At 46.8% G+C, this 24334-nt stretch overlaps 1 protein-coding gene across 3 annotated transcripts in view; it reads right to left on the reverse strand.

The window, feature by feature from the left end:
* Positions 1-373: 373 nt before the first annotated feature.
* Dnajc11 (DnaJ heat shock protein family (Hsp40) member C11) overlaps positions 374-24334 on the reverse strand; it is a 69050-nt gene continuing 45089 nt past the window's right edge. For 2 of the 3 annotated variants that reach the window (XM_045150427.1, XM_045150429.1), the window contains 12 exons: positions 13395-13523; positions 12061-12183; positions 11207-11280; positions 8601-8790; positions 7286-7371; positions 6923-7039; positions 5197-5352; positions 4116-4185; positions 3183-3240; positions 2923-3065; positions 2345-2474; positions 374-1685 (listed from right to left, as the gene is read on the reverse strand). In XM_045150427.1, the coding sequence (XP_045006362.1) occupies positions 1660-1685; positions 2345-2474; positions 2923-3065; positions 3183-3240; positions 4116-4185; positions 5197-5352; positions 6923-7039; positions 7286-7371; positions 8601-8790; positions 11207-11280; positions 12061-12183; positions 13395-13523 (1302 nt within the window). In that variant the 3' untranslated portion in view covers positions 374-1659. Of the gene's footprint in view, positions 1686-2344; positions 2529-2922; positions 3066-3182; positions 3241-4115; positions 4186-5196; positions 5353-6922; positions 7040-7285; positions 7372-8600; positions 8791-11206; positions 11281-12060; positions 12184-13394; positions 13524-24334 lie in introns of those variants that run through there. The other variant, XM_045150428.1, reaches the window with a different exon arrangement.

The raw sequence follows: 24334 nt of genomic DNA on the forward strand, positions 1-24334 counted from the left end.
TGGGCTAGAGTGAGACCCTACCTCAAAAAACAAAACAAAACAGAACAAAAAAGAAAAAAAAAAAAAGAGAAAATACCTGTGGTGGTACACATCTCTAGTCCCAGCACTCAAGAGGGTGAAGCAGGAGGATTACATGTTTTGGGTTGTGTGTGCATACACACACACACACACACACACACACACACACACAAAATGTTAGGCTAACTAGTTTCCTAAGATGTGGATCTAGTTCTTAGGCAAAGGAAATGGAAGCAGTTTTCCCTTCCATCTCATAGTTCAAAATGTCCAAACAGTGAGGAACAAAGGCATTTGGGAAAGGGTACCTGCTTACTGCTCACTTCTGAAATGCGCACAGATGACAGAAGCAGCAGCCTGGGCTTTCAGGACAGGTTTATTGTGGGCAGTGCTGCCATACAGTCGGCTTCAGGCTAACGAGGAGCAGCACCGTGGGAACTGAGGCTCATGCAACATGGTGTGAACTGGTCAGTCCATGGGGCAAAGAAACATTCTCTTTGAAAATGGAAATTAAATATTACAGAATTGGACAATCTGAACTCCTTTTAGAAACTGGAGAATAGGGTCATTACAGTTAGCTGGTAAACCAGCACTGGTTTTAACAATGGCTGCAAGGGCGCTCAGGCCCACACCACGTCCCAAGCAGCATGTGCTTGGGGGTGTGTGTGAGCAGTGACTATTCCAGGACCTGTGCAACATGTCTCTTGCTCACCAAACAGCAAGTGGGCAAGAGAAGGAATCTCGGAGGTGAGACACCCCTCAAGTTGCCCTTTGAGGAGGCCCTAGTGAGTACCAGTGTCACCTGCTGGACACTCACCAGAGGCACAGTCACCAGCCTGGGTCCACACTTAAGGGCTTGGCACGTCTGGCCCTGGGCTTTGTTGCCCTTTTGCTTGTAAAGCTCCCTTCATTCCAACCCCATCCTCTAGTGGGGTGAGAAAGGGACAGCAGGACCTCTTCTCACAGACAGCACACCATGACAGGGCCAGCCATGGGACCTGGGGTTATACCACTCTGTCCCAAGCCCAGGGCCACAGGAATGATTTGAGAAGCTCTGGAATTAGGGAAAAAAGAGACCAGTTTCCAAACATGTTTGTTCTCAGATAAAAAGCAGTTTTATAAACCCACAGTCCTCTCCAGTTCACTCAGTAATATTTCAGCAGAGGAAAGGTGGCTTGTGGCAAGTCGGCTGAGCAGTGGCCCCGGCAGATGACACCCTTTACTCCTTTCTTTCGGCGTTTCCCAACTGCAGCGTGGGCTTCAGGAAAGCAGTCCTGTGTGTGAGGGCAGGATGTTCACCGACACCTCTACACAACTGAGAAGGAGCTGTTGGGCTCAGGCACGTGTGCTGAGGACCCAGGGTGTGGGGAATTCCCAAGAGCTGGCCTGGGCCCTGCCCTCAGGAACATGATCTTTGGGGAAAGACATGGCTGTGCTGTGGTCTGGCCTGGTGGGGCTTCTCAGTCCTACCCACAGCACCCATGAGTGTCTGCATGTCCCTTCACATAATTGATATGGTGCCACCTTCTTGAAGAATAAACTAAAAACATCTGAGTCTGGGTTTTCCCTGCTTCCAAATTTAAAGACTCCCAGGAAAAGTTTTTTTTTTTGCAGCCTCTTTTAATCAGGTTCCTAGGCAGTTCTTTATCCATCTGTATCGATCCTGTGAGCTGGGAAAGAAAAGAACAAGTTGAGCTACCAAAAGCAGTGGTTCCAAAGCTGCCTTCTGCCTGAGGGTTCAGCAATGCGACAGGCTGCTGAGAAGCACCTGCTTCTGTGGCCTGGGTGTGAGGCTCACACTGGCAGCTGCCAACCAAGAGCAGTGTGTGTGTGTGTGTGTGTGTGTGTGGGGGGGGGGTTGTGTGTTTTGAGATGGGATCTCATAGATCCTTGGCTGGCCTCAAACTCTCTGCAGTGAAGAATGACCTTGAACTTTTGACCCTTCTGGTCTCTCCTGATTGAGTGCTGAGATCAGAGGACCAGGTTATGTGGTGCTTCATGTATGCCAGGCAAACATTCTACCAACTGGGCTATGTTCTCTCTTTTCTTCACCCTTTTTTGTTTGTTTTTGAGATGAATCTCAGTACCTAGGCTGGCTCAGAACTTATGATCCTATTGCCTTGTTCTCTTAAGTGCTGGAGGCATGAGACACCACTCTGACCAAAAAGTGTGATCTAACTGCATCTGTGACACAGCTCATCCTGCTTTCTGGGGCTCCAGACAAGCCCCTGGGACCCTAGTGGAAAGGTGACTGTCATGCCACATGCCGAGAAGTCACCAACAACCTTCCTGTGCACAAGAAATGCGACACAAAGGGGTAGCCACTCACATTGCTTTGGTATCCTCAGGGCCTCGCTGTCAGGCACCATCACCTGGTGCAGCACGCCTCGGAACTGGTAAAGCACTCGCAGGTTCTTTTCCTCCCCCACACATGGATCATAGAACCCTGGCAGCCCTGCCTGCAACGTACCAAGGGTCAGTCACTCAAGTCCATGCTGTTCCACCTGGGAACACTGTGGAGACAGATGCACACTTGGGGGCTTGGAGAAGTGAGAATCCCAAAGAGCTGCCTGGGCAGTGCTAGACTTGCTCCTCCCCTCCACACATCTCTTCGCCACCCCATCCTCATGGGAAATCCACCCAGACACAGCTCTGGTAGACTGTTGATGTCTTGGGGAGCCAGGACTTCTGGAGAGTCCTCACTGAGGCTCTGGAACACGGAAGAGATAAACTGAATGCAAGCGTTGGGAAGGCAGGCAGTGGCTCCAGCATGGATGTCAACAGGTACCGTCCATATAGCGGATGCTGGCAATATGGAGGCCACTGCCAGGCCAGGTTGTCTTGGCCTCAAATGGCCTTTCCCTGTTAATCCTATGAACACATGGCAAGGTGCCCAGGCAGCTGTACCTTGGAGGCCTCAGTGAGGATGAGCTTTGAGTCCTTCACCAGACATTGCAGGGGTACTGTCACGTCGATCACCTTCACCTTTTCACTCTTCTTGCTCCTGTCATTGACAAACTTTCCATACCAGGCGTTCACAATGATGAGCCCTGAGAAGAGATGCGACAGCCAGGCTGGCAGAGGGTGCTTCAAACAGTTCTTTTCCAAGCTTTGAGAACCCTAGTGCCCTCCCCAATCTAGCCTAGCCCAGTAGAGGATAATCTCACCCATTCTAGACTCCTCTGCTTCAATTATTCTTCGGACAGACTCCTGCATCAACCGAACCTGGGAGAGAACAAGATGACAGTGTTCACAGAACGTGCTGGGCTTATTCTGGTCAGAGGGCCACAACATGAAGTCTGTGTGCAGGCCAAGGCACTGCTCATGGTCTAGCAGGGAGGAAGCAGGTACCCTGAGCTCAGCTCTGCAATAGGGAGGCCTGAAGCCTACAACCTTTGAGAAGGCACAGCTGGCGCAGTCTCCTGACATGGCATGACCCCACAGACCCCAGTGGGAGAGCAGTACCTCTCTGTTTCCTAAACTGATGAGAAACTACTAAACACACTGTCAGGATTTAACAATGAGACAAGAGACCTGACTGGGCTACATAGTGAGTTTGGGACAGTATGGATTAAATAGTAAGAATGTCTGAAAAAAAGCAGCTGGACGTCCAACCCCTCCTGGAAAGAACCCGTATCCTCTGTGGCACCATTCAGCTAGCCTGCGTGCCTCCTTGCAAATAAGCACGTGCTTGCCTGGCACACACAGCCACCAGTATGCTTCCAACTGCATACATGGCCACAAGGAGCCATGTGGTACCCTGCTGTTTACCCAGGATGCTTCTCCTCCCTCATGTCCCACTGAAGGCAGGATGTAAAGAGGACAGTACCCACCAATTTAAAACCTTGTTATGCCTCTGGAGGGTTGAATTCATTTTATAGGTGGAGACTGAATTCTCCTGAATTGCATCCCACAGGCCACAGAAAGGCCAAAAGATGAATGAGGTTGTTGGGGAAGAAAAAAAGTAAGGCACGTAGCCTAATGCAGGGAGGAAGCAGCTGCCTTCCTAGACCCCACATGAGCAGGGAGTCCAGAGAAGAGCTCTGAGCTTCGCAGAGCCAAGGAGGCACATGTGGGGTGGGCCCATGTGTGGCACTTACAGCAGCTTCTGCCTCTTGCTTCTTCTGCAGGATGTCACTGGCGGTGCTCTCCCTTTGCTTTTCCAGTTCCCTTTCATAGAGAAGCACAGCCACTGTCACAGGCAGTGAGTCAATGGGGCCCCCTGGTGGACCTGAGCCTAATGTACAATCTGATCTTAAATTTCTACTCTAGAATTTTACTTTATTATTATTATTATTATTATTATTTTTTTTTTCCAAGGTAGGATCTTGCTCTAGCCCAGGCTGACCTGGAATTCACTACGAAGTCTCAGAGTGGCCTCAAATTCACAAGAAGACTCCTGCCTCTTCCTCCTGAGTGCTGGGATTACGATCCTGCCTGGCTTACTCTAAAATTTTACAAGATATTTCCTGAGCTGCATGGGCGAACTTCAGGAGATTCTGCCAATCTTCCGGCATCATTAGAGTCCACTTTGGGCAGGAACAGTTCACACCACTTTAGATACACACAAATATACTTTCTTGTATTAAGAACAGAGACTTGGGTCAGCTTCACCAGCCTTGTCAGAAGACCTGATCTGAAACATCCCAAGCCTCAATTCCACAGGGAAACAGGAGCCCTGGGCTTCAGTAATGTCAGAGATCATAGTTGGTCAGAGGAGGCACATCCTTCCCTTCACCTAAACTTACTTAGATGTTTGCACAGGCACCTACACTATCCTGGCTTTTGAGGGGTGCTCACATTCAGAGTTTAAGCTCAGTGGTGGGCCTCAATAGGTTACCTACAGGAAACTGCAAAGTAAATTCCTTCCTGCGGCTTCCATGACTATGGTTAGTGCATGAAAAAATTTTTTTTTCTGGTGGCCCTGGTTTGGAGCATTGATTTTATAAATGGCATCAGTGTTGGAAAGCAGGACTGGCCAATGAAGAGACAACAATTTTGTTGCCTGTTCTGCTAGTTAATACTATCTGTGTTCTGTAGGACCTGATGCCATGCTAAGCACTTTACTGGCATTGACTAGTATAGTTTTCCCAGGAAATAGCTCCTTCCATAGTCTCCTGCTTAAAGAGGAGTCTGAGGTAGAGGTTGTTCAGAGATATCTCCATGACACTTTAAACTCACTTCTCTTTTTGAGCCCTGAGGTATGGTTTGATGATCAGACGGTGCATAGCAAAGTAGATGACGAGAGGCCCCACGGTGGCGTAGAACACGGCACTGGGGAGAAGCTGATCCGTCAAGTGAATAGGGAAGAAGTAGGTCTGACTGGCCCTGTTCAGCCTGAGAGAAAGCAGAGGATGAAACACCTGAGATAATAAGCAGGTTTTTGAAGAAGGGTCTTGGGTCCTCACCTAAGGGACATCTCTCAAACACCAGTTCCAAGAAACCTGGGGCCTGCTAGTTTGACACATCACTCACTCTCTTTCCTGGTTCCCCGTTCAATAATTTAGCTGCAGGAGTTGGTGTGTGTGATAGAAGAAAGGGACCCCTACGTTCCTTCTCTATCTGCCTCTTTCTCCCAAATAAATAAATACAAAAACAAGTAACAAAAGAAAAAAAGATAAGTACTCTAGGCAGACTGTGAAAGAGATGAAAAGGAAACATTGCCAGTATCTGGAATGGAAGAGTCCTTTATCAAGGTAAAGAGGCCCAGCAGATGCTATGAGCAAATTTATGTTGGCAATTTTGACAGATACATACTTTTTTTTTTTTGAGGTAGGGTCTCACTCTGGTCCAGGCTGACCTGGAATTCACTATGTAGTCTCAGGGTGACCCTGAACTCATGGCAATCCTACCTCTGCCTCCCGAGTGCTGGGATTAAAGGCATGCGCCACTACACCTAGCTCTTGTTTTGTTTTTTTCAAGGTACAGTCTAGCTCCTGGAATTCATTATGTAGGCTCAGGGTGGCCTTGAACTCACAGTGATCCTCCTACCTCTACCTCCTGAGTGCTGGGATTAAAAGCGAGCACCACCATGCCCAGCTTTTTACATTTCAGTTTTTTGAGGTAGGGTCTTACTCTAACTCAGACTGACCTGGAATTCACTATGTAGTCTCTGGGTGGCCTTGAACTCATGGTGATCCTCCTACCTCCTGCATCCCGAGTGGTGGGATAAAAGGTGTGCACCACCATGCTCAGTTTACTTTTGTTTTTTGAAAAACACAAAATAGCAAAGTTGACATACGATAAAACAAGTTTGAGAAGGGCTCTCTCTATATATATATCCACACATGCGCGCGCGCGCGCGCACACACACACACACACACACACACACACACTTTTTTTGTTGCTTTGAGGTAGGGTCCTCATGCACAAGTGTGATACACAGAAGTCATATCCTTGGTAAAAAGTGTGGCTTCAGCAGGCCTTGAAAGTTTTTTTTTTTTTTTTTTTTTTTTTTTTGAGGTAGGGTCTCACTCTAGCCCAGGCTGACCTGGAATTCACTATGGAGTCTCAGGCTGGATTTGATCTCATGGCGATCCTCCTACCACTGCCTCCTGAGTGCTGGGATTAAAGGCGCGCACCAATACAGCAGGCAAAGCTCTGTATTCATAAAGGAAACTGAATTCCTTGAGACTTGGGTCCACTCCCAAAATACCTATGATATAGACAAAACTATCCCAAACATGGAAAGATCTGGAGTCCAAAGCACAAGCTTTATGGACAAAGGACATACAGTGTAAAAAATGTGGACAGTTTAACAACTGTCTCAGCAAACTCAGATAACATCCTCGAGACAAGCATTCAAGTTGTCTTTCTACCACTGCACGGAAGTGTTGGAGCACAGCCTGAATCACAGGCCCTTCGCCTCAGTGACTTACACACCTCACCAGAGCTAGGTTCCACTTACTTGACTTTGAGAGACACTCCCTGAGGGACTCCAATGCTGACAGCTGCGCCCAGAACGCTATGCCTGGAGATCTTCCTCTCAGCTCCATATTCCACCACTGTCCCAAAGAAGCCTGCCCTGTGGGAGTGGAGCACAGCAGTCAGTACACTAGGCCCTCACCCATGGGAGCAGTCATGATGCTGGCCCCGGGTAACAACAGCACCAGGATGCCCTGATGTGTGGCTCCTAAGGTGGGCCACAGAGCAGCAAATCTACCACTTAGCAAGAGGCACTCAGGTAGCATCATGGGTATAAAGAGGTCACAGAGGTACCCCACATCTAGAGAACCCTCCACACTTCCATGTCAGCAAGGCTGAGACTTACTTGAGGGACCCTTTCACGCGTGTCTGGTCATCATCCTGGAACTTGTGTTGATAGCTGATCAGGGCAAAGGAGTGAGGGATCCCCAGCTGAGGAGACACGTAAAAGGATGTGGTTTAACTTCACCACTCTGGGAAGGTGGTGCCCATCCTTTTCCTAGCTGCTGGGGGCCTGCTTTGCACAGGTGGGTGAACATTTACCAGGAGCCAGTATAGACACAAGTCATGTGATGGTACATGGAGAAACAGTGATTCTGCCACTGTGCAGGCCTCAGCAAACCTGCAAACTACAGGATTGCTAAGAAGTCATTAGGAGGTATGATCTTCCGTGACACAGCTATATGTGGTACACTGTCAACATAAATAGACTGTAAAAACAAGGATTGGCTGGAGACATGGCTTACTGGTTAAGTGCCTGCCTGTGAAGCCTAAGGATCCTGGTTCGAGGCTCGACTCCCCAGGACCCACATTAGCCAGATGCATAAGGTGGCGCACGCGTCTGGAGTTCATTTGCAGTGTCTGGAAGCCCTGGCGCGCCCATTCTCTCTATCTATCTGCCTCTTTCTCTCTGTCTGTCACTCTCAAATAAATAAATAAAAATATAAAAAAAACAAAACAAAACTAAAGTATTTACCTTGCCATGCCTGGTACTACCTACACTGGACCCTCATAATAGGAGGAAAAGGGCTGGAGAGATGGCGTAGTGGTTAAGGCACTTGCCTGCGAACCCATAGGTTCAATTCCCCAAGACCCAAATAAGCCAGATGCACAAGGGTGCATGCCCCTGGAGTTTATTTGCAGTGGTTGAAGGCCCTAGAGTATCACTCCTCTCTCTCTCTGCCTCTTTCTCTCTCTCTCTTTTTTTTTAAAGAGGAAAAGTTGATGGCATCAAACTAAAAGAGACTGGTTGTGAGGGGGAGGGAATATTATGGAGAATGTATTTGTGAAGGAAGAGTAGGGGAAAAGACAGAATTATCATGGCTTATTATCTATAATTATGAAGTTGTCAATAAAAACAAACAAACAAATAGATACCACTAAGGTATTGTGGCTTGGCAGATGGCTGCTCAGTGGTTCAAGGTGCTTGCCTGTGAAGATTACTGGTCTGGGTTTGATTCCCCAGTACTCATGCAAAGCCAGATGCATCAAGTGAAACATGTATGTGGAGTTCATCTTCAGCAGAGGAGGTTAAAATGCCATTCTACTTTAGGGTGCTCTGAGCATGCTGCCTGGTGCAGCCCAAAGGTCACTGCCAAATGTAGAGCTGCCCGGCAGGGCCGTGGGTTGCTTCTTCCGGAGGCTGCGGCTCCTTGGCTCACCTGCAGGGCTACAGTGAAGTGGCTGGTCTTAGTGTCCCGCACAATGCTGGTGTTCATGGCTGACTGGATACCCCATCGCCACTGCAGGTAGCCCACAGTGTTCTTGTCCAGGTTTCGAGCTAGGACAGTGGTGAGGCCAGGTCGGATCCCACGGGAAGAAAACTGCAGAGCACAGTTTGTCGTCACAAAGCTGTGGGGACACAGACAGAAATGGTGGGGATGACACTGTTTTCAGCTGCTGTCAACTTCTCTCTGCCTTGCTCACTATCACTCCCACACCACTCCAGCCAGCTCTCAGCAAGGAAAGGGAGGCAACCAATTTAGGCCCCTCCCCCATCCATCCTAACTCAGGCACCTGCATGTTGTACTCCTAAGCTACTATAGCAATCTAGCATAAGCTGGCACCACCCTCTAAAAAGTGGCCCACGACAGCGGTTCCCAAACTGCACTGCACTGCATTCAAGTCACTCACTTGATCTGCAGCTCCCATACAGGCATCCTGGCTTCTTAGCACAGGCTTTGCACATGAACAGCCCTCTCAGATGACGCTAGTGTGCATTAGAACCACACACATCAAGCATATCCCAGGGCCAATTAAGCTAGAACTCTGGGGTGGGACCCCCTTCACCAGCATGAATAAGTTTTTAAAACTACCCAGATGATTCTGGTGTACTGATGTACTGACTACAAAGCCACCTGCCACAAATGGCTCAGAAGTTGGCTTCTGTGGGAGCACAGCCCCACCTTCTGGCTACAGTGTGTATTTCACTTCACCAGCTCAGCTTGCTTCTGTAGGATTCAATCCAAATACATGCACTAAACTACATTGCCTATATGTTTCTTTCTTGCCTTCTTTCGGAGGCCCTGGCACACCCATTCTCTGTCTCTCTCTCTCTATCTGCCTCTTCCTCTCTCTGTCTGTTGCTGTCAAATAAATAAAAAATTAAAAAAAATTATTGCTAATTTTAAGTTTATTAATTAACTAATTTACTTGACAGAGAAAGAGGGTGAGAGAAAGAGAGAGAGAATGGGCGCCCCAAGGTCTCCAGCCACTGCAAATGAACTCTAGATGTGTGCACCCCCTTATGCATCTGACTAATGTGGGTCCTGGGAGAATCAAACTTGGGTTTTTTAGCTTTGCAGGCAAACACCTTAACTGCTAAGCCATCCCTCCAGCCATAAATGAATATTTTTTTTTAAAAAGGGGTCACCTGGGCCTGACAACTAGATTCCTAGCTTCCTCCCTGACAGAAGACCCAGTTAGCTTTTCACTAGTAACGGAGGTTGCTGTATTTGACACTACTGACATCTATATACAGGGAATCACTCAGCATGCCAGTAACGTGTTTGTGTGCCAGCCCTTAGAGCAGACTCGCAGGAGGGCTCGAGCATACCTAGGTGAGCAGCAACCTTCATTTTCCCTTTCCTGCCTGGAAGAGCTGCTCATGCTGTTTAAGCCGAGGGCTCTGCTGTGTCTCCTTCTGTGCTGACACTGCTTCTCATTAAGCCACCCTAACCACTCCACTGGATTTAAGGACCAGCCTGGTGGGCAGGGACTACATGGCATGCAGATATGTAGACATATGCATTTTGGAAGTGAAATAGCTTTTTTTTTTTTTTTTAAATGAGAAACTATGAGAGCAAGAGAGAGAGAGAGAGGGGGGGGGGAGGGAGAGAGAATTGGTGTGCCAGGGCCTCCAGACACTGTAGTAGAACTCCAGATGCGTGTGCTACTTTGTGTGCCTGTGTGACCTTGTACATCTGGCTTATGTGGGATCTGAAGAGTCGAACATAGGTCCTTAAGCTTCGCAGGCAAGCACCTTAACCTTTAAGCCATCTCTCCAGCCCTGAAATAGCTTATCAACATACATCCCACTGAGGACCCCTCAGCTTTACACCCCCCTCAGTTCTTTAACTATTTTATTTATATAGTTACTCGCAAGGAGATGGGGGGAGAGAGAGAGAGAGAGAAAATGAGTGTTCCAGCACATCTAGCCACTGCAAACAAACTGCAGATGCACGTGTTTCTTTATGAATCTGGCTTTACGCAGGTACAGGGGAATTGAGCCTGGGTCCTTAGGCTTTGTAAGCAAGCCCCTTCCCTTAATGGCTAAGCCATCTCTCCAGACCACCTCCCCTCCAGTTCTTTGATCTGGGCTCACACAGACCCTGGCTCCCATAATGGAAAAGACATTGTTATTGCTTTAGAAGGGACAGTGACATAGTCCTGGGAGCGTGACATCACTGCAGCAGCAGAGAGGAGAGGCAAGCTCTGATGTGGGTAAGCCTACCTGCCCCAGGCGAACCACATTTTCCACAGGTTTGTAAACACTACAGACCATTGTCTAGTGTGCTCACAAAGGCACTTTCCCTCCATGGTCCCCACACGACTACATGAGGCAGACAACACCCATGTAGGAAATGTCTCAGTACAGAGGTGAGGCCTGGCAGGGTGGGTTCCAGAGTCAGCCCTGCTTCTCAAGGCAGAGTTCTCCCCAGCCTGCTCATGCCACGTGCCCCATCGTGCTCAGTGACCTTGGTCACAATCATCCCTAGGCTCCAGGCTCCAAGCCAACATAGACCACTGAAGAGGATGCTTTACCTACCATCTTGGTGTGAGATTTCGGAACAGCTTGAGACCAAGCAAAGGCCCTTGGAGGTCTCCTGCTCCAAACTCCAACTGTTGGAGAAAGAAACAGAGAAGGTATCAATGGCTCAGAGGTAGGAGGATTGTTGTTAGTTCGAGGCCACCCTGAAACTACATAGTGAATTCCAGGTCAGCTTGGACTAGTGTGAGACCCTACCTTCAAAAACCAAAAACCACTACCAACAAAAAAGAAAGCCATGAAGCTGGGTGTGGTGGTGCACGCCTTTAATCCCAGCACTCGGGAGGCAGAGGTAGGAGGATCACCATGAGTTTGAGGCCACCCTGAGACTCCATAGTGAATTCCAGGTCAGCCTGGGTTAGAGTGAAACCCTACCTCGAAAAACAAACAACAACAAAAAACCCCAAAAACAAAAAACAAACAAACAAAAAAAGAAAGCCATGTATAGTGATTGATGTGGCTTCATCTGCTGTGCAGAGTCAGCTCTTCATGACCACCAGTGTGGACCAGGGCACCAAGATCAGAGCCGTGACCACCAACATGGACCAGGGCACTGAGATCAGCACCATCTTTCACATGTGCCGGAAATGGCAGCCCAGGGAACGAAAGCTGTTGACTTTCCAGACATTGGATTTCTGGAGTTGATATTAAGGACATCTAATCCTGACGATCAACTGTTCAGAAGAGTGACAGGACCCCTCAGGTATGAGACATTTTGTTTGAGGCCAGTCAGGGTCTGGAAATTCGTAATTTGTAGTAGTCTCATTGGGAGATGGCCATCCCTGTTATTGAGAGGGTCAGTGTTCAGAAATAAGATTGCCCACAGACAACAGGAAACCACCCATGAGTCTTACCTCTCCCCACCCCTTTGCAGAAGTGACTCGCCGGAGAGCAAAGTTAATGGAACCACCTCCATTGCCATTCTGGGTTGAGAGGCTTCCAGAGAGGATGGCTGTGTCTGTTGCTGTCAGGGGTGCCTAGGAAAAGACAAGGGCTAATAAGAAGTGAACAGAATGGGCTGGAGAGATGGCTTAGCGGTTAAGCGCTTGTCTGTGAAGCCTAAGGACCCCGGTTCGAGGCTCGGTTCCCCAGGTCCCACGTTAGCCAGATGCACAAGGGGGCGCACACGTCTGGAGTTCGTTTGCAGAGGCTGGAAGCCCTGGCGCGCCCATTCTCTCTCTCTCCCTCTATCTGTCTTTCTCTCTGTGTCTGTCGCTCTCAAATAAATAAAGAAAAAAAAAATTAAAAAAAAAAAAAAGAAGTGAACAGAAGCAAGAGGAAGTGCCAGTCAGCAGCCTCATAAACATACCAGAGGTACAGGGTGCAGGAGAGCCCAAGTCAGCAGCCTCACAGATATACCACGGTACAGGAGGCAGCCACCCACCTCAAATGGCCCTTCCTTCCTCCCTCTTTTTGAGGCAGGGTCTCACTCTAGCCCAGGCGGCTGGCCTCAAAATCATGGTGATCTTACCTGAGCCTTCTGAGTGCTGGGATTATACATGTGATCTTGGCCTAAAAACCTTTCTCTTTTTTGCTGGGTGTGGTGGTGCATGACAACACTCGGGAGGCAGAGGTAGGAGGACCACCATGAGTTTAAGGCTAGTCTGAGACTACATTATGAATTCCAGGTCAGCCTGGGTTACAGTGAGACCCTACCTCAAAACAACAAGAGTGGGGCAAGTTTCTGCTAGTTAACACCATGCTGTCATTAGACTTAGGCATCTGATAATGAATGTGCTGTGAAGGGGAGACCTGCGGTCCCCAGAAGAATGGCCTGACTGTGCTGCTTCTCAATAGTGGGCAGAAAGGTGACCCAGAACTTTTCTTTACATAAATGAGCAGGCCTTAGAACTAAAACAGGTATCAAGGACTGTCCACAGAGGTCTGCCTTCACTCTTAAAATCACCATGACCTTGGACTTCTTCTCTCAGACCATTAACACTTACTAATTGGCAAGATCTGGGACCTTGGGAGCTGAATGCCTGCACTCCTGCTGGCTTGCATGTGGGCAGAGCAATAACAAACAAGGCAGTGACTGGAGCTCGCTTTCTTTTTCAAAAAGTGGCTAATTGCAGTCTTTCATAAATAAAGATGAGGAGAAACCCTAAGCAGACGCATTCCAGCTGCTCTGGTGCTGTGCCTCATTAACTTGAGCCCAAGCTGAATGTGGAGAGGTTATGTGCTTTACCTCGATAGACTGGGATATGTGCATTTTATTAATTTCAATCTGTGGAAATCCACTTCCAGATACATCTTCATATTCCTCATCATAGCGATCAAAAAGGTCAGTGGCATCTACTCCAACACTGATGGTTCCCTGGGGTAGAAAAAGCAGCAGTCAGCACAAGCCGTGGTATTTGTGGAATGAAAAACAACAGTACATTTAAGCCCATGCTCAGTTTAACTCAAGCAGGCATCTGACTTCATGGTCCCTGGGCTCAGGAAGGACACTCCACCATGAAGCCCATGCAGCATGAATGTCATAGTTCAAATGAAAGAGCTGCAGAGCGCCAGATTGCCAGAGCTAGGCAGCATCAATCTGACCACAGGAGACAGCTGCACACCTACACAAGAATGACACACCAGAGAAAAGGGGCAGGAATGAGGCCCACATTTTGGTCTACAGGGAATAAAACAGGACCTCAGGATGCATCACTTAGAAACCTGCCTAGTGAATCAATTATTTTTCTCTATACATGTATGTATGTGAAAAAAAAAAAATATATATATTTTTTTCGAGATAGGGTTTGACCTAGAACTCACTCTATAGTCCCAGGCTGGTCTCGAACTCATGGCAATCATTCTACCCCTGCCTCCTGAGTGCTGGATTATTTATTTACAAGAGAGAGTGTGTGTGTGGGGGAGAGAGAATGGGCATGCCAGGACCTCTAGCCACTGCAAATGAACGTGGGTCCCTAGGCTTCGCAGGCAAGCACTTTAAACACTAAGCTATCTTTCCTGCCTGCAAGTGCTGGATTAAAGGCATGTGCCACCGGACCCAGTGTACATTCTTTTTTTTTTTTTTTTGGTTTTTCGAGGTAGGGTCTCACTCTAGCCCAGGCTGACCTGGAATTAACTATGTAGTCTCAGGGTGGCCTCGAACTCATGGAGATCCTCCTACTTCTGCCTCCCAAGTGCTGGGATTAAAGGCGTGCGCCACCACGCCCGGCTCCCCCAGTGTACATTCTTATATTATAAACTACTTCAAAACAGTATAGAACATAAAAATACCTGCCAAGACAAAGCAGCCCAGATAAAAGAAGATGAACACACAAGAGATATTGAAGTGGCTTGCCTTCTAAAATTAACATGAGAATTGAGTTATGAAAAACAAGAGATTATATTTTTTTCAAGAAACACTAAACTAAAATTTTGCTGACTGGTAAAATGTTCCTTGCTCAGAAAAATCAGTGTTTATCATTTTCTTTCATAGTTCTAGGATTTTTCTCATAGGCATGTATCTTAACCCAAATGTATAAAAATGAGTATATACATTTTCATTCAGCTCTCTATAATCCTTTTTCATTTTATTGTTTTTAATATTTCATATACTTTAGAGAGAGAGAGAAAGAAAAAGAGGCAAAGAGAGAACAGGTGTGCCAGGGCCTTCAGCCCCTGCAAACTAATTCCAGATGCATGTGCCATCTTGTGCATCTGGCCTTATGTGGGCACTAGGGAATCAAACCTGGGTCCTTGGCTTTGCAGGCAAGCGCCTTAACCATTAAGACATCTCTATAGCCCTTATTATTTATATATTTTTGGTTTTGAGTTTTTCAAGGTAAGGTCTCACTCTAGCTCACGCTGACCTGGATTTCACTATGTAGTCTCAGTGTGGCCTTGAAGTCATGGTGATTCTCCTACCTCTGCCTCCTGAGTGCTGGGATTAAAGGCATGAGCCACCACGCCTGGCTCTTATTATTTATTTATTTATTTTAGAGGTAGGGTCTCACTCTAGTTCAGGCTGACCTGGAATTCACTATGTATTCTCAGGGTGGCCTCGAACTTGTGGTGATCCTCCTACCTCTGCCTCCCAAGTGCTGAGATTAAAGGCATGTGCCACCATGCCCGGCTTATTTATTTTTGAGGTAAGGCTTACTTTGTAGCTCAGGGTAGACTTGTTCCTGAGACATGCTTCCTGCCTTGCCTCCTAAGTGCTGGGATCAAGCATAAACCCACACATCTGACTCTGCAGTTCTCCCCCCTTTTCTTTGAGGCAAGCCCAACAGACTGGCTATTTTAAAACAAGTGTCCTTAGGCTTCTCAGGCAAGTATCTTAACTGCTAAGCCATCTCTCCAGTCCCAGTTCCCCCTTTTTGTGAGGGGAGAGGGTGGTGCTGAGATAGGATATCACAGGATGCCTTGAACTATCTGTTCTCCCTCACCTCCCAAACTCTGGAGTTACGGGTACGTCCCACTACGTTTGCCACAATGTGCCTGTTCTGTCAGATGAACATACTAACCCCTCCCAAGTCACACTCCAAGTAACTGTGGGTAACTTTGAGAAGGGGATGTGTGAATGAAGCTTTGTGACAGAATGAGCAATGGTCCTCAGGAAAGAGCCAAAAGGCCACTAGGGCCACTGGAGAGGGGCAGGCTAAAGAGAAGTCCTACCGTTTAAGTCTGGTGCCAAGGCACACATACACCACCAGTGTCCCACCTACTTCCAAGACTGAGGCAGGAATGTTTGAGCCCCAGAGTCAAGGCTGGTTTAGGCAACATGGTGAGTCTTCCTTGATGCTCCCCCCAGAAGAATTGGCCTCAGCTTTGTGCTGTTAGAAGGTGGTAGAAATTAGGGGCACTGTGGGACCCAGTTCTTCCTTCCTTATTCTGGCCACAAGGTGGGGCAGTTTTGCTATACTTCAAATCATGATGTGCTGCTCCCAAGCTTTCCTAAGAAGCCATTTCCTTCCAACTAAAACTTTCCATCCTGGAGGGATGGTTCTTAGTAAGTTCCACATTCCCGCACAATATCCTTAAGACTCAGGCAGTTCCCAACCTTGCAAGATCCAGGAGGCTCCTCTCTAAGGTTACACCAAGACTGCTGGGGAGGAGACTCCCAGCCAGCTGCCTGTAGGCCATACAATGCCTCCGGAGATGAGCTTCTGTGAGCGGATATTTTTGCTGGGGTGGGCATTTTGGTGATGCACCTGCCTGTGAGTCAACGATGTTACTGTAAATAACCCCATTAAACTCTGCTTCCCCAAGTTAGATTTGTGTCTCACTCTTACCTAGGCCCACCTGGCACTATAGCCCCAGGCTAGCCTCAAACTTAGCCTCTGGGGGGATGGGATTATAGGCATGAACCATCATGCGCAGTTCCAAGTTGTGACTTTGGTCTGTCACCTGTGTTTTATCTGAGATGGAATAAGCACCTGTTTATGTCTCCTAGGAAAAGCTGATATAACAGGCCTGAAGCAACTGGGCCAACCAACCATGGACTGAAGCCTCCCAAAGTATGAGCCAGAAAAAAAATTATTTTCTTTGCTTTTTAGATTTTTAAAATTTTAAATATATTTTATTTATTTATTAGAGATGGAGAGGGGAGAGAATGGGTGCGCTAGGGCCTCTAGCCACTGCAAACTAACTCCAGATGCATGTGCCACCATGTGCATCTGGCTTACATGGGACCTGGAGAATTGAATCTGGGGCTTTAGGCTTCGCAGACATGTGCTTTAACCACTAAACCATCTCTCCAGCCCTAATTTTTTTAAATAAAAGATTGCTTCTTATTGTTGAACCTTATATTGTACATCTGGGCCACATTTTCTTCATCCATTCATATATCAGTGTATGCTTAGGTTGATTCTTGTCTACTGTGAACAATGCTATAGTGAACATGGGATGCAGACAGATCTTCAGAATCCTCATTTCATTTCCTCTTGACATGGATCCAAAAGTGGGATTATTGCATTATTATTGGCAGTGCTATCTTTTTTTTGTTTAATTTTTTATTTTTACTTATTTATTTAACAGAGAATGGATGGGTCAGGGCCTCCAGCCACTGGAAAAGAATTCCAGACACATGCGACCCCTTGTGCATCTGGCTAACCTGGGTCCTTTGGCCTTACAAGCAAATGCCTTAGTCACTCATTCAGCCCTACTTTTTTTCTTTGAGAGACAAAGAGAGAGAGAGAATAATGGTGTGCCAGGGACTCAGCCACTGAAATTGCACTCAAGACGCTAGTGCCACCTAGTGGGCATGTGTGATCTTATGCTTGCTTGCCTCACCTTTGTGTGTCTGGCTTATGTGGAATCTGGAGCATCAAACATGGGTCCTTAGGCTTTGCAGGCAAGCACCTTAACCACTAAGCAATTTCTCAAGCCCTCTCTTTTTGCCTTTTTTTTTTTTTTTAAGGAAGAGTCTCACTCTAGCCCAGGCCGACTTGAAATTCATTACGTAGTCTCAAGGTGGCCTTGAACTCACAGTGATTCTCCTACCTCTGCCTCTGGAGTGCTGGGATTAAAGGAGTGCACCACCATAACTGGCCTTCTCTCTCTCTCTTTTTTTTCTTTTTCATTGTAGGGTCTCATTCTAGTTCAGGCTGACCTGGAATTAACTATGTTGTCTCAGGATGGTCTCGAACTCCTAGTGATCTTCCTACCATGCCACAATGCTCGGCTTCTCTTTACTTTGCTTTTTTTTTTTTGAGGTAGGGTCTCACTCTAGCCCAGGCTGACCTGGAATTCACTAGGTAGTCTCAGGGTGGCCTTGAACTCATGGCGATCCTCCTACCTTTGCTTCCTGAGTGCTGGGATTAAAGGCGTGTGCCACCATGCCTAGCTTCCTTTTCTTTCTTTCTTTTTTTTTTGTTTGTTTTTTGAGGTAGGGTCTCAGTCTAGCCCAGGCTGACCTGCAATTCACTGTGGAGTCTCAGGGTGGCCTCAAACTCATGGCGATCCTCCTACTTCTGTCTCCTGAGTGCTGGGATAAAGGCATGCGCCACCACTCCTGGTTTCTCTGTGCTTTTTAAAAAGAATACTTTATTTATTTACAAGGAGCGGAGAGAGAATGGGTGCACCAGGGCTTCTAGCCACTGCAAATGAACTCCAGACGCATGTATCACTTTGTGCATATGGCTTTACATGGGTACTGCTCATTAGGCACTGCAGGCAAACATCTTAACTACGGAGCCTCTCTACAGACCTCCTTTTTTGTAAAAAAATTATTTTTGTTTATTTATTTAGAGAGAGAGAGGGGCAGAGAGAGGGAGAGAGAATGGATGCACCAGGGCCTCCAGCCACTGCAAACGAACTCCAGATGTATGCGCCCCCTGTGCATCTGGCTTATGTGGATCCTGGGGAGTTGAACCAAGGTCCTTTGGCTTTGTGGGCAAATGCCTTAACCATCTCTCCAGGACTGCCCCCCCCTTTTGTTTTTTTCCAAGGCAGGGTCTCACTTTGGTCCAGGTTGACCTGGAATTCACTATGTAATCTCAGGGTGGCCTTGAACTCACAGTGATCCTCCTACCTCTGCCTCCTGAGTGCTGGGACTAAAGGTGTGCGCCACCACACCCAGCATTTTTTTTGAGTCAGTTTCCTTGAGCCAACCCTCCTGCTTCCTACATACTATGATTACAGTACACTTGTACTATATCCTGGCTTTTTTGTACAAGGTTACTATGTAACAGCTGTCTTCAAACTTGCTATGTAGCCAAGGATGACCTTGAATTTCTGATCTTCCTGCCTCCACCTCCTGCGTCTTGGGATTACAGGAGTATACCACCATGCCCCGTTTATGTGGTGCTAGGGACTGAACTCAGTTGCTTGTGCATGCTAGGTGGGCACTCTACCTACCAAGCCTGTTGTTTTTGTGGGCTTGGCAGTTAGCCTAGATTTTTCATTTTTTTTTTCTTTCTAGTTTATCATCAGCAATAGGTGCCTTAAATGGAGATACCAGAGTAGATTTAACAGATCACACATCCCTCTGCACTTCCAGCATCTGCAATATTTCATTCATGTCAGGGAGTGAGGCCCACAGGGCACGAGACACCCAGCAAGCCCACTTCTTCTCTGCCATCTCCTTTAGGATGAAAGGCAGCAGCATGTCCTAGGATGGCTCATGTGCTTCATATTGACAAGATGACAAAGCCAGCTCCTTCCATGTTCAATGAGCGGTGGAGCCATCTTACACATGCTGTTGCAGGTGGGAAGTGTGCTGGCTGTGGGGTGCAGGAAGCTATCAAGCTACTGCCAGCCACAATCACAGGACACTGGCTACGTGTGACAACTGGAGGGAAACAGGTGGGTGTGTTGCGTAGCAGAACCCGAGTGTTCTAAGTGTTGTTGCTACCAGTCTTTGTCACTCAGTGGGTGATGTAAATCAGGAATGGTCATTTTCACAGAGCCACAGGGCAAATTTTGGTGATGCAGGCCATATGGTTTCTGTCCCACCTGTCCAACAGTGCTACATTGAGGGAGAACGGTGGATATTATCAAACACCCGGGCATGAAACCTGAATTGCACGTGACCTTCACATGTCACTACGTAGAAGTCTTGATGTTTTCTGACTGTTTCCTAGCTCACAGGCTGCACATGAGGCACTAGCTGTAAATGGCTGTCCCTGAGCCATCCAGTCTTGTTGTCTGGCAGTGCCTGCTTTCACAACAGACTCTCAGGCAAGCTTCACTTTCTCTGAGAAAGTTGAACTCCCTCCTCTCTTCCTTCCCTCTTTCCTAATACACGTAGGCAAGTATTCTACCACTGAGCTATATCCCTAGCCTGTTTTGTATTAAGAGTCAGGGATTTGGATGTGAGGACGGTCTGGCTGACTGGGCGGGTGTCCCCTTCTTCCCTCACTGTTTCATGTGTAACCCTCCCAAAGCTGCACACTTGGTCAAAGAGGATGACCTCCCCTGAATAGAGGAGGAGTGGTCTTTGGCCAAGGGTATACAAGCAGCTGTGCTCTCCTGCTAGAACCTCCAAACAAGCTCTCAAGAGTCAGGGTCTTACTAAGTTGCACAACAGGCCTTGAGCTTTCTGTCCCCTGCTCAGCCTCCCAAGAGGCCTGCGCTACAAATGCTACAAAGCCTGATCATAATTCCTTTCTTTTTTTTTGGTGGGCATGTTTATGTGTATGGGTACACTGGTGTCAGTATGCATGTATGTATGTGTGTTACGTGCAAACCAGAAGTCAATGTCTGGGATCTTCCTCAGCGGCTCTTGCTTTATTCTTTCAGAAAGGTCTCAATGAATCTAGCTAGACTAGCTAGCCAGAGGACCCCAGGGAACTTTCTGTCACTGCCTCCCCAGTGTTGGAATTTACAGGCCCATGGCAGCAGTGTCTGGTTTTACGTGGGCACTGGAGAGCCCTACTCAGGTCCTCATACTTGTGCAGGAAGCACCTTACTGAATGAGCCAACTTCCCATTTCTCAGCATTCTCTTTTAAACATTTGTTTACTATTTTTTATTTTTCAGGTTTTTGTTTCCAGTGTCTTATTATATGTACCCATAGTAGCCTCAAATTTGCATTGATCCTCCTGTTTCTGCTTCTTGAATACTGGGATTAGAGGTGCATGCCACCATACCTGACTTATTATTCTTAAATTTAATTTAATTTTAGACATTTTATTTATTTGTAAGGAGAGAATGAGTGAGTATGGGCAGGCCAAGGCCTCTAGCCACTGCAACCGAATTCCAGATGCATGTGCCACTTTGTGCATTAGGCTTTACACAGGTACTGGGGTATCGAACCCAGGTTGTTAGTCTTTGCAGTTAAGTGCCTTAACCGCTAAGCAACCTCTCTAGCCCTCATTATTATTATTTTGGTTTTTCAAGGTAGGGTCTCACTCTATCTCAGGCTGACCTGGAATTCACTATGTAGTCTCAGGCTGGCCTTGAACTCATGGCAATCTTCCTACCTCTGCTTCCAGAGTGCTGGGATTAAAGGTGTGCGCCATCATGCCTGGCAATTATATTTGAGATGAGGGTCCCATTGTATTGCTTAAACTGGCCTCAATCTCCTGGGTTCAACCAATATTCCCACCTCAGAATCCTAGAATCACAAGTGTATGCCACTATGCTTAGTTCTCAGAAATACAAATTCCAGTCTTAAAAACACTTAAGGAGGGCTGGAGAGATGGCTTAGTGGTTAAGCGCTTGCCTGTGAAGCCTAAGGGACCCCGGTTTGACACTTGATTCCCAAGGATCAACGTAAGTCAGATGCACAAGGTGGTGCATGCATCTGGAGTTCGTTTGTAGTGGCTGGAGGCCCTGGTGTGCCCATTCTCTCTATATGTATCTCTTTCTCTCTGTCACTCTCATATAAATAAATAAATAAATAAAAACATTAAACAAATACTTAAGGAGAGCTAGGTGTGGTGGCACATGCCTTTGATTCCAGCACTAGGGAGGCAGAGGTAGGAGGATCCTCAAGTTCAAGGCCACCCTGAGACTATACAGTGAATTCCAGGCCAGTCTGGACTACAGGAAGACCCTACCTTGAAAAACCAAACAAACAAAACTTATGGAGGGCTAGAGAGATGGCTTAATGGTTAAGGTACTTGCCTGCAAAGCTTAACAACCCAGGTTTAGTTCCCAGTACTATGTAAGTCAGATGCACAAGGTGGCACATGCATTTGGAGTTCATGTGCAGTGGCTGGAGGCCCTAGCATACCCATTCTCTCTGTCTATCTTCTCTCTCTCTTTCGGCTTGAAAATAACTAAAAATATTTAAATATATATATATATTTAAGGAAAGAAGATAAGGGCAAGTGCCTCACACTAGACAAGTCATTCCTATTATATCTGCCAGGATCTAGAAACATTTCAGAGGAAATGGTGGATTAAATAAGAGTTTTAGCCGGGCGTGGTGGCGCACGCCTTTAATCCCAGCACTGGGAAGGCAGAGGCAGGAGGATCATTGTGAGTTTGAGGCCACCCTGAGACTCCATAGTGAATTCCAGGTCAGCCTGGGCTACAGTGAGACCCTACCTCAAAAAACCAAAAAGAGTGTTTAGTGTTTACCACTTGCTTGTGTTTGTTGAACTGATGTACAAAGACTTAAAGACAGGTGCAAAAATAAACCTTCTATTTCAACCCAGAGCTCACTGTTGAGTTCCATTCCAGCCACCACTGATGAGCATATGGTGAGCCCATACCACATACACAAGAAAAAAAAACAAACAAACGGAAACCAAACAAAAAACCCTCTCAGCCGGGCATGGTGGCGCATGCCTTTAATCCCAGCACTCGGGAGGTAGAGGTAGGAGAATCACCATGGGTTCAAGGCCACCCTGAGACTATATAGTGAATTCCAGATCAGCCTAGGCTAGAGCAAGACCTTACCACAAAACAAAACAAAAAAACACACAAACAAAAACACCAAAAACAAAATACTCTCACAGGTTTGCAATTACTGAAAATAAAGTACTATTTTGAAATGCTCAGATGGTCTGTGAAATAGATTTGAAATCCCGTGGCATTTTAGCATGTCCATTTTTGGTGAAACTGACCTCCATCCTGGGGTGGAATATAAAGGCCACAGTTCTATAGTACCTATAGTCATGGCTCATTCAAAAGACTATTTAAAAATCATCAAAGAGTATTCTAAACAAAGATCTTCTTGTAAACATTAAACAAAATATTTTAAGGCCAGTGTGGTGGTGCATGCCTTTAATCTCAGCATTTGGGAGGCAGAGGTAGGAGGATTGTTGTGCGTTTGAGGCCAGCCTGAAACTACATAGTGAATTCCAGGTCAGCCAGAGTGAGAGCATGATCCTACCTTGAAAAAAGCAGAGAGAAATACATAACCAAAGATAAAGGGATACTCCAAGTATTATATAAATGGCCTATCAAGTACACAACAAAAGCTTTCCAAAAGAGGAAACAAACAAGGCCTTAAGGCATGTTAACTCCTAATAGTTCTAATTCTACAATAAAAAATCATAGATATCAAAATAGTTATTAAAAAATATATATGTGGACAACTCTAAGGGTCGCTTAATTCAAAAGACTTCCTTAGTGCTCGAGAGATGGCTTGGTGGTTAAGGAGCTTGCCTGGGCAGCCTAAGGACCCATGTTTGATTCTCCAGATCCCATGTTGGCCAGATGTACAAAGGTGATGCAAGCGCAAGGTTCCACATGCCCACTAGGTGGCACAAGCAAATGGAATTTGACTGCATGGCTGAGGCCCTGGTGTGCCAATTCCTTCTCTCTCTACCAAACTAAACCAAACCAAACAGCAGAGGTAGGAGGATCACTGTGAGTACATGGCTACCATGAGACAACATAGTGAATTCTAGGTTAGCCTGGGCTACAGTGAGACCCTATCTCAAAAAAAAAAAAAAAAAAAAAAATCAACCCCCGCCCAGAAAACCCCCAAAACAACAATAACAACAAAACCATGATATGCAGGTGCTAAGGAGACAGGTCAGGTCAGTCAATAAAGTTCTTGCCTTGCTGAATGTGGTAGTGCACACTTGACATCCCAGCACTGGGGAGGTGGAGACAGGAGGATCCCTGGAGCTCACTGGATAGTAATCTGGTCTACTTGACAAGCTCCAGGCCAAGGAGAGCCTGTCTAACAAAGAGGTCGACCTTGTACCTGAGGAATAACATACAAGATTGTCCTCTGGGCCAGATGAGGTGGCGCACGTCTTTAAACCCAGCACTTGGCAGGCAGAGGTAGGAGGATCGCTTTGAGTCTGAGGCCACCCTGAGACCACAGGTTAGCCTGAGATAGAGTGAGACCTTACCCCAAACAAACCAACCAACCAAACAAACAAAGATTGTCTTCTGGCCTCCATATGCATGCACACTTGTACACTTATACACATACACTCACACAAAGTGATAAAAAATGCTGAGCATGGTGATGCATGCCTTTAATCCTAGCACTCGGGAGACAGTGAGAGAAGGAGCACCATGAGGCAGCCCAAAACTGCATAGTGTATTCCAGGTCAGCCTGTGCCAGAGTGAGACCCTACCTCAAAAAACCAAAAATAAATAATATAAATAAATAAATAATAATAAAAAATATGCAAAGCCTATGGACCCAAGTTCATTTCCCCAGTACCCATGTAATGCCAGATATATAAGGTGATACATGCATCTGGGATGGCTAGAGGCCCTGGTGCACTCAATATCTCTCTTTCTACCTTTCTCTCAAATAAATAAATAAATGGGCTGG

Source organism: Jaculus jaculus, chromosome 5 (genome assembly GCF_020740685.1).
Source record: "Jaculus jaculus isolate mJacJac1 chromosome 5, mJacJac1.mat.Y.cur, whole genome shotgun sequence".
Lineage (NCBI taxonomy): Eukaryota > Metazoa > Chordata > Mammalia > Rodentia > Dipodidae > Jaculus > Jaculus jaculus.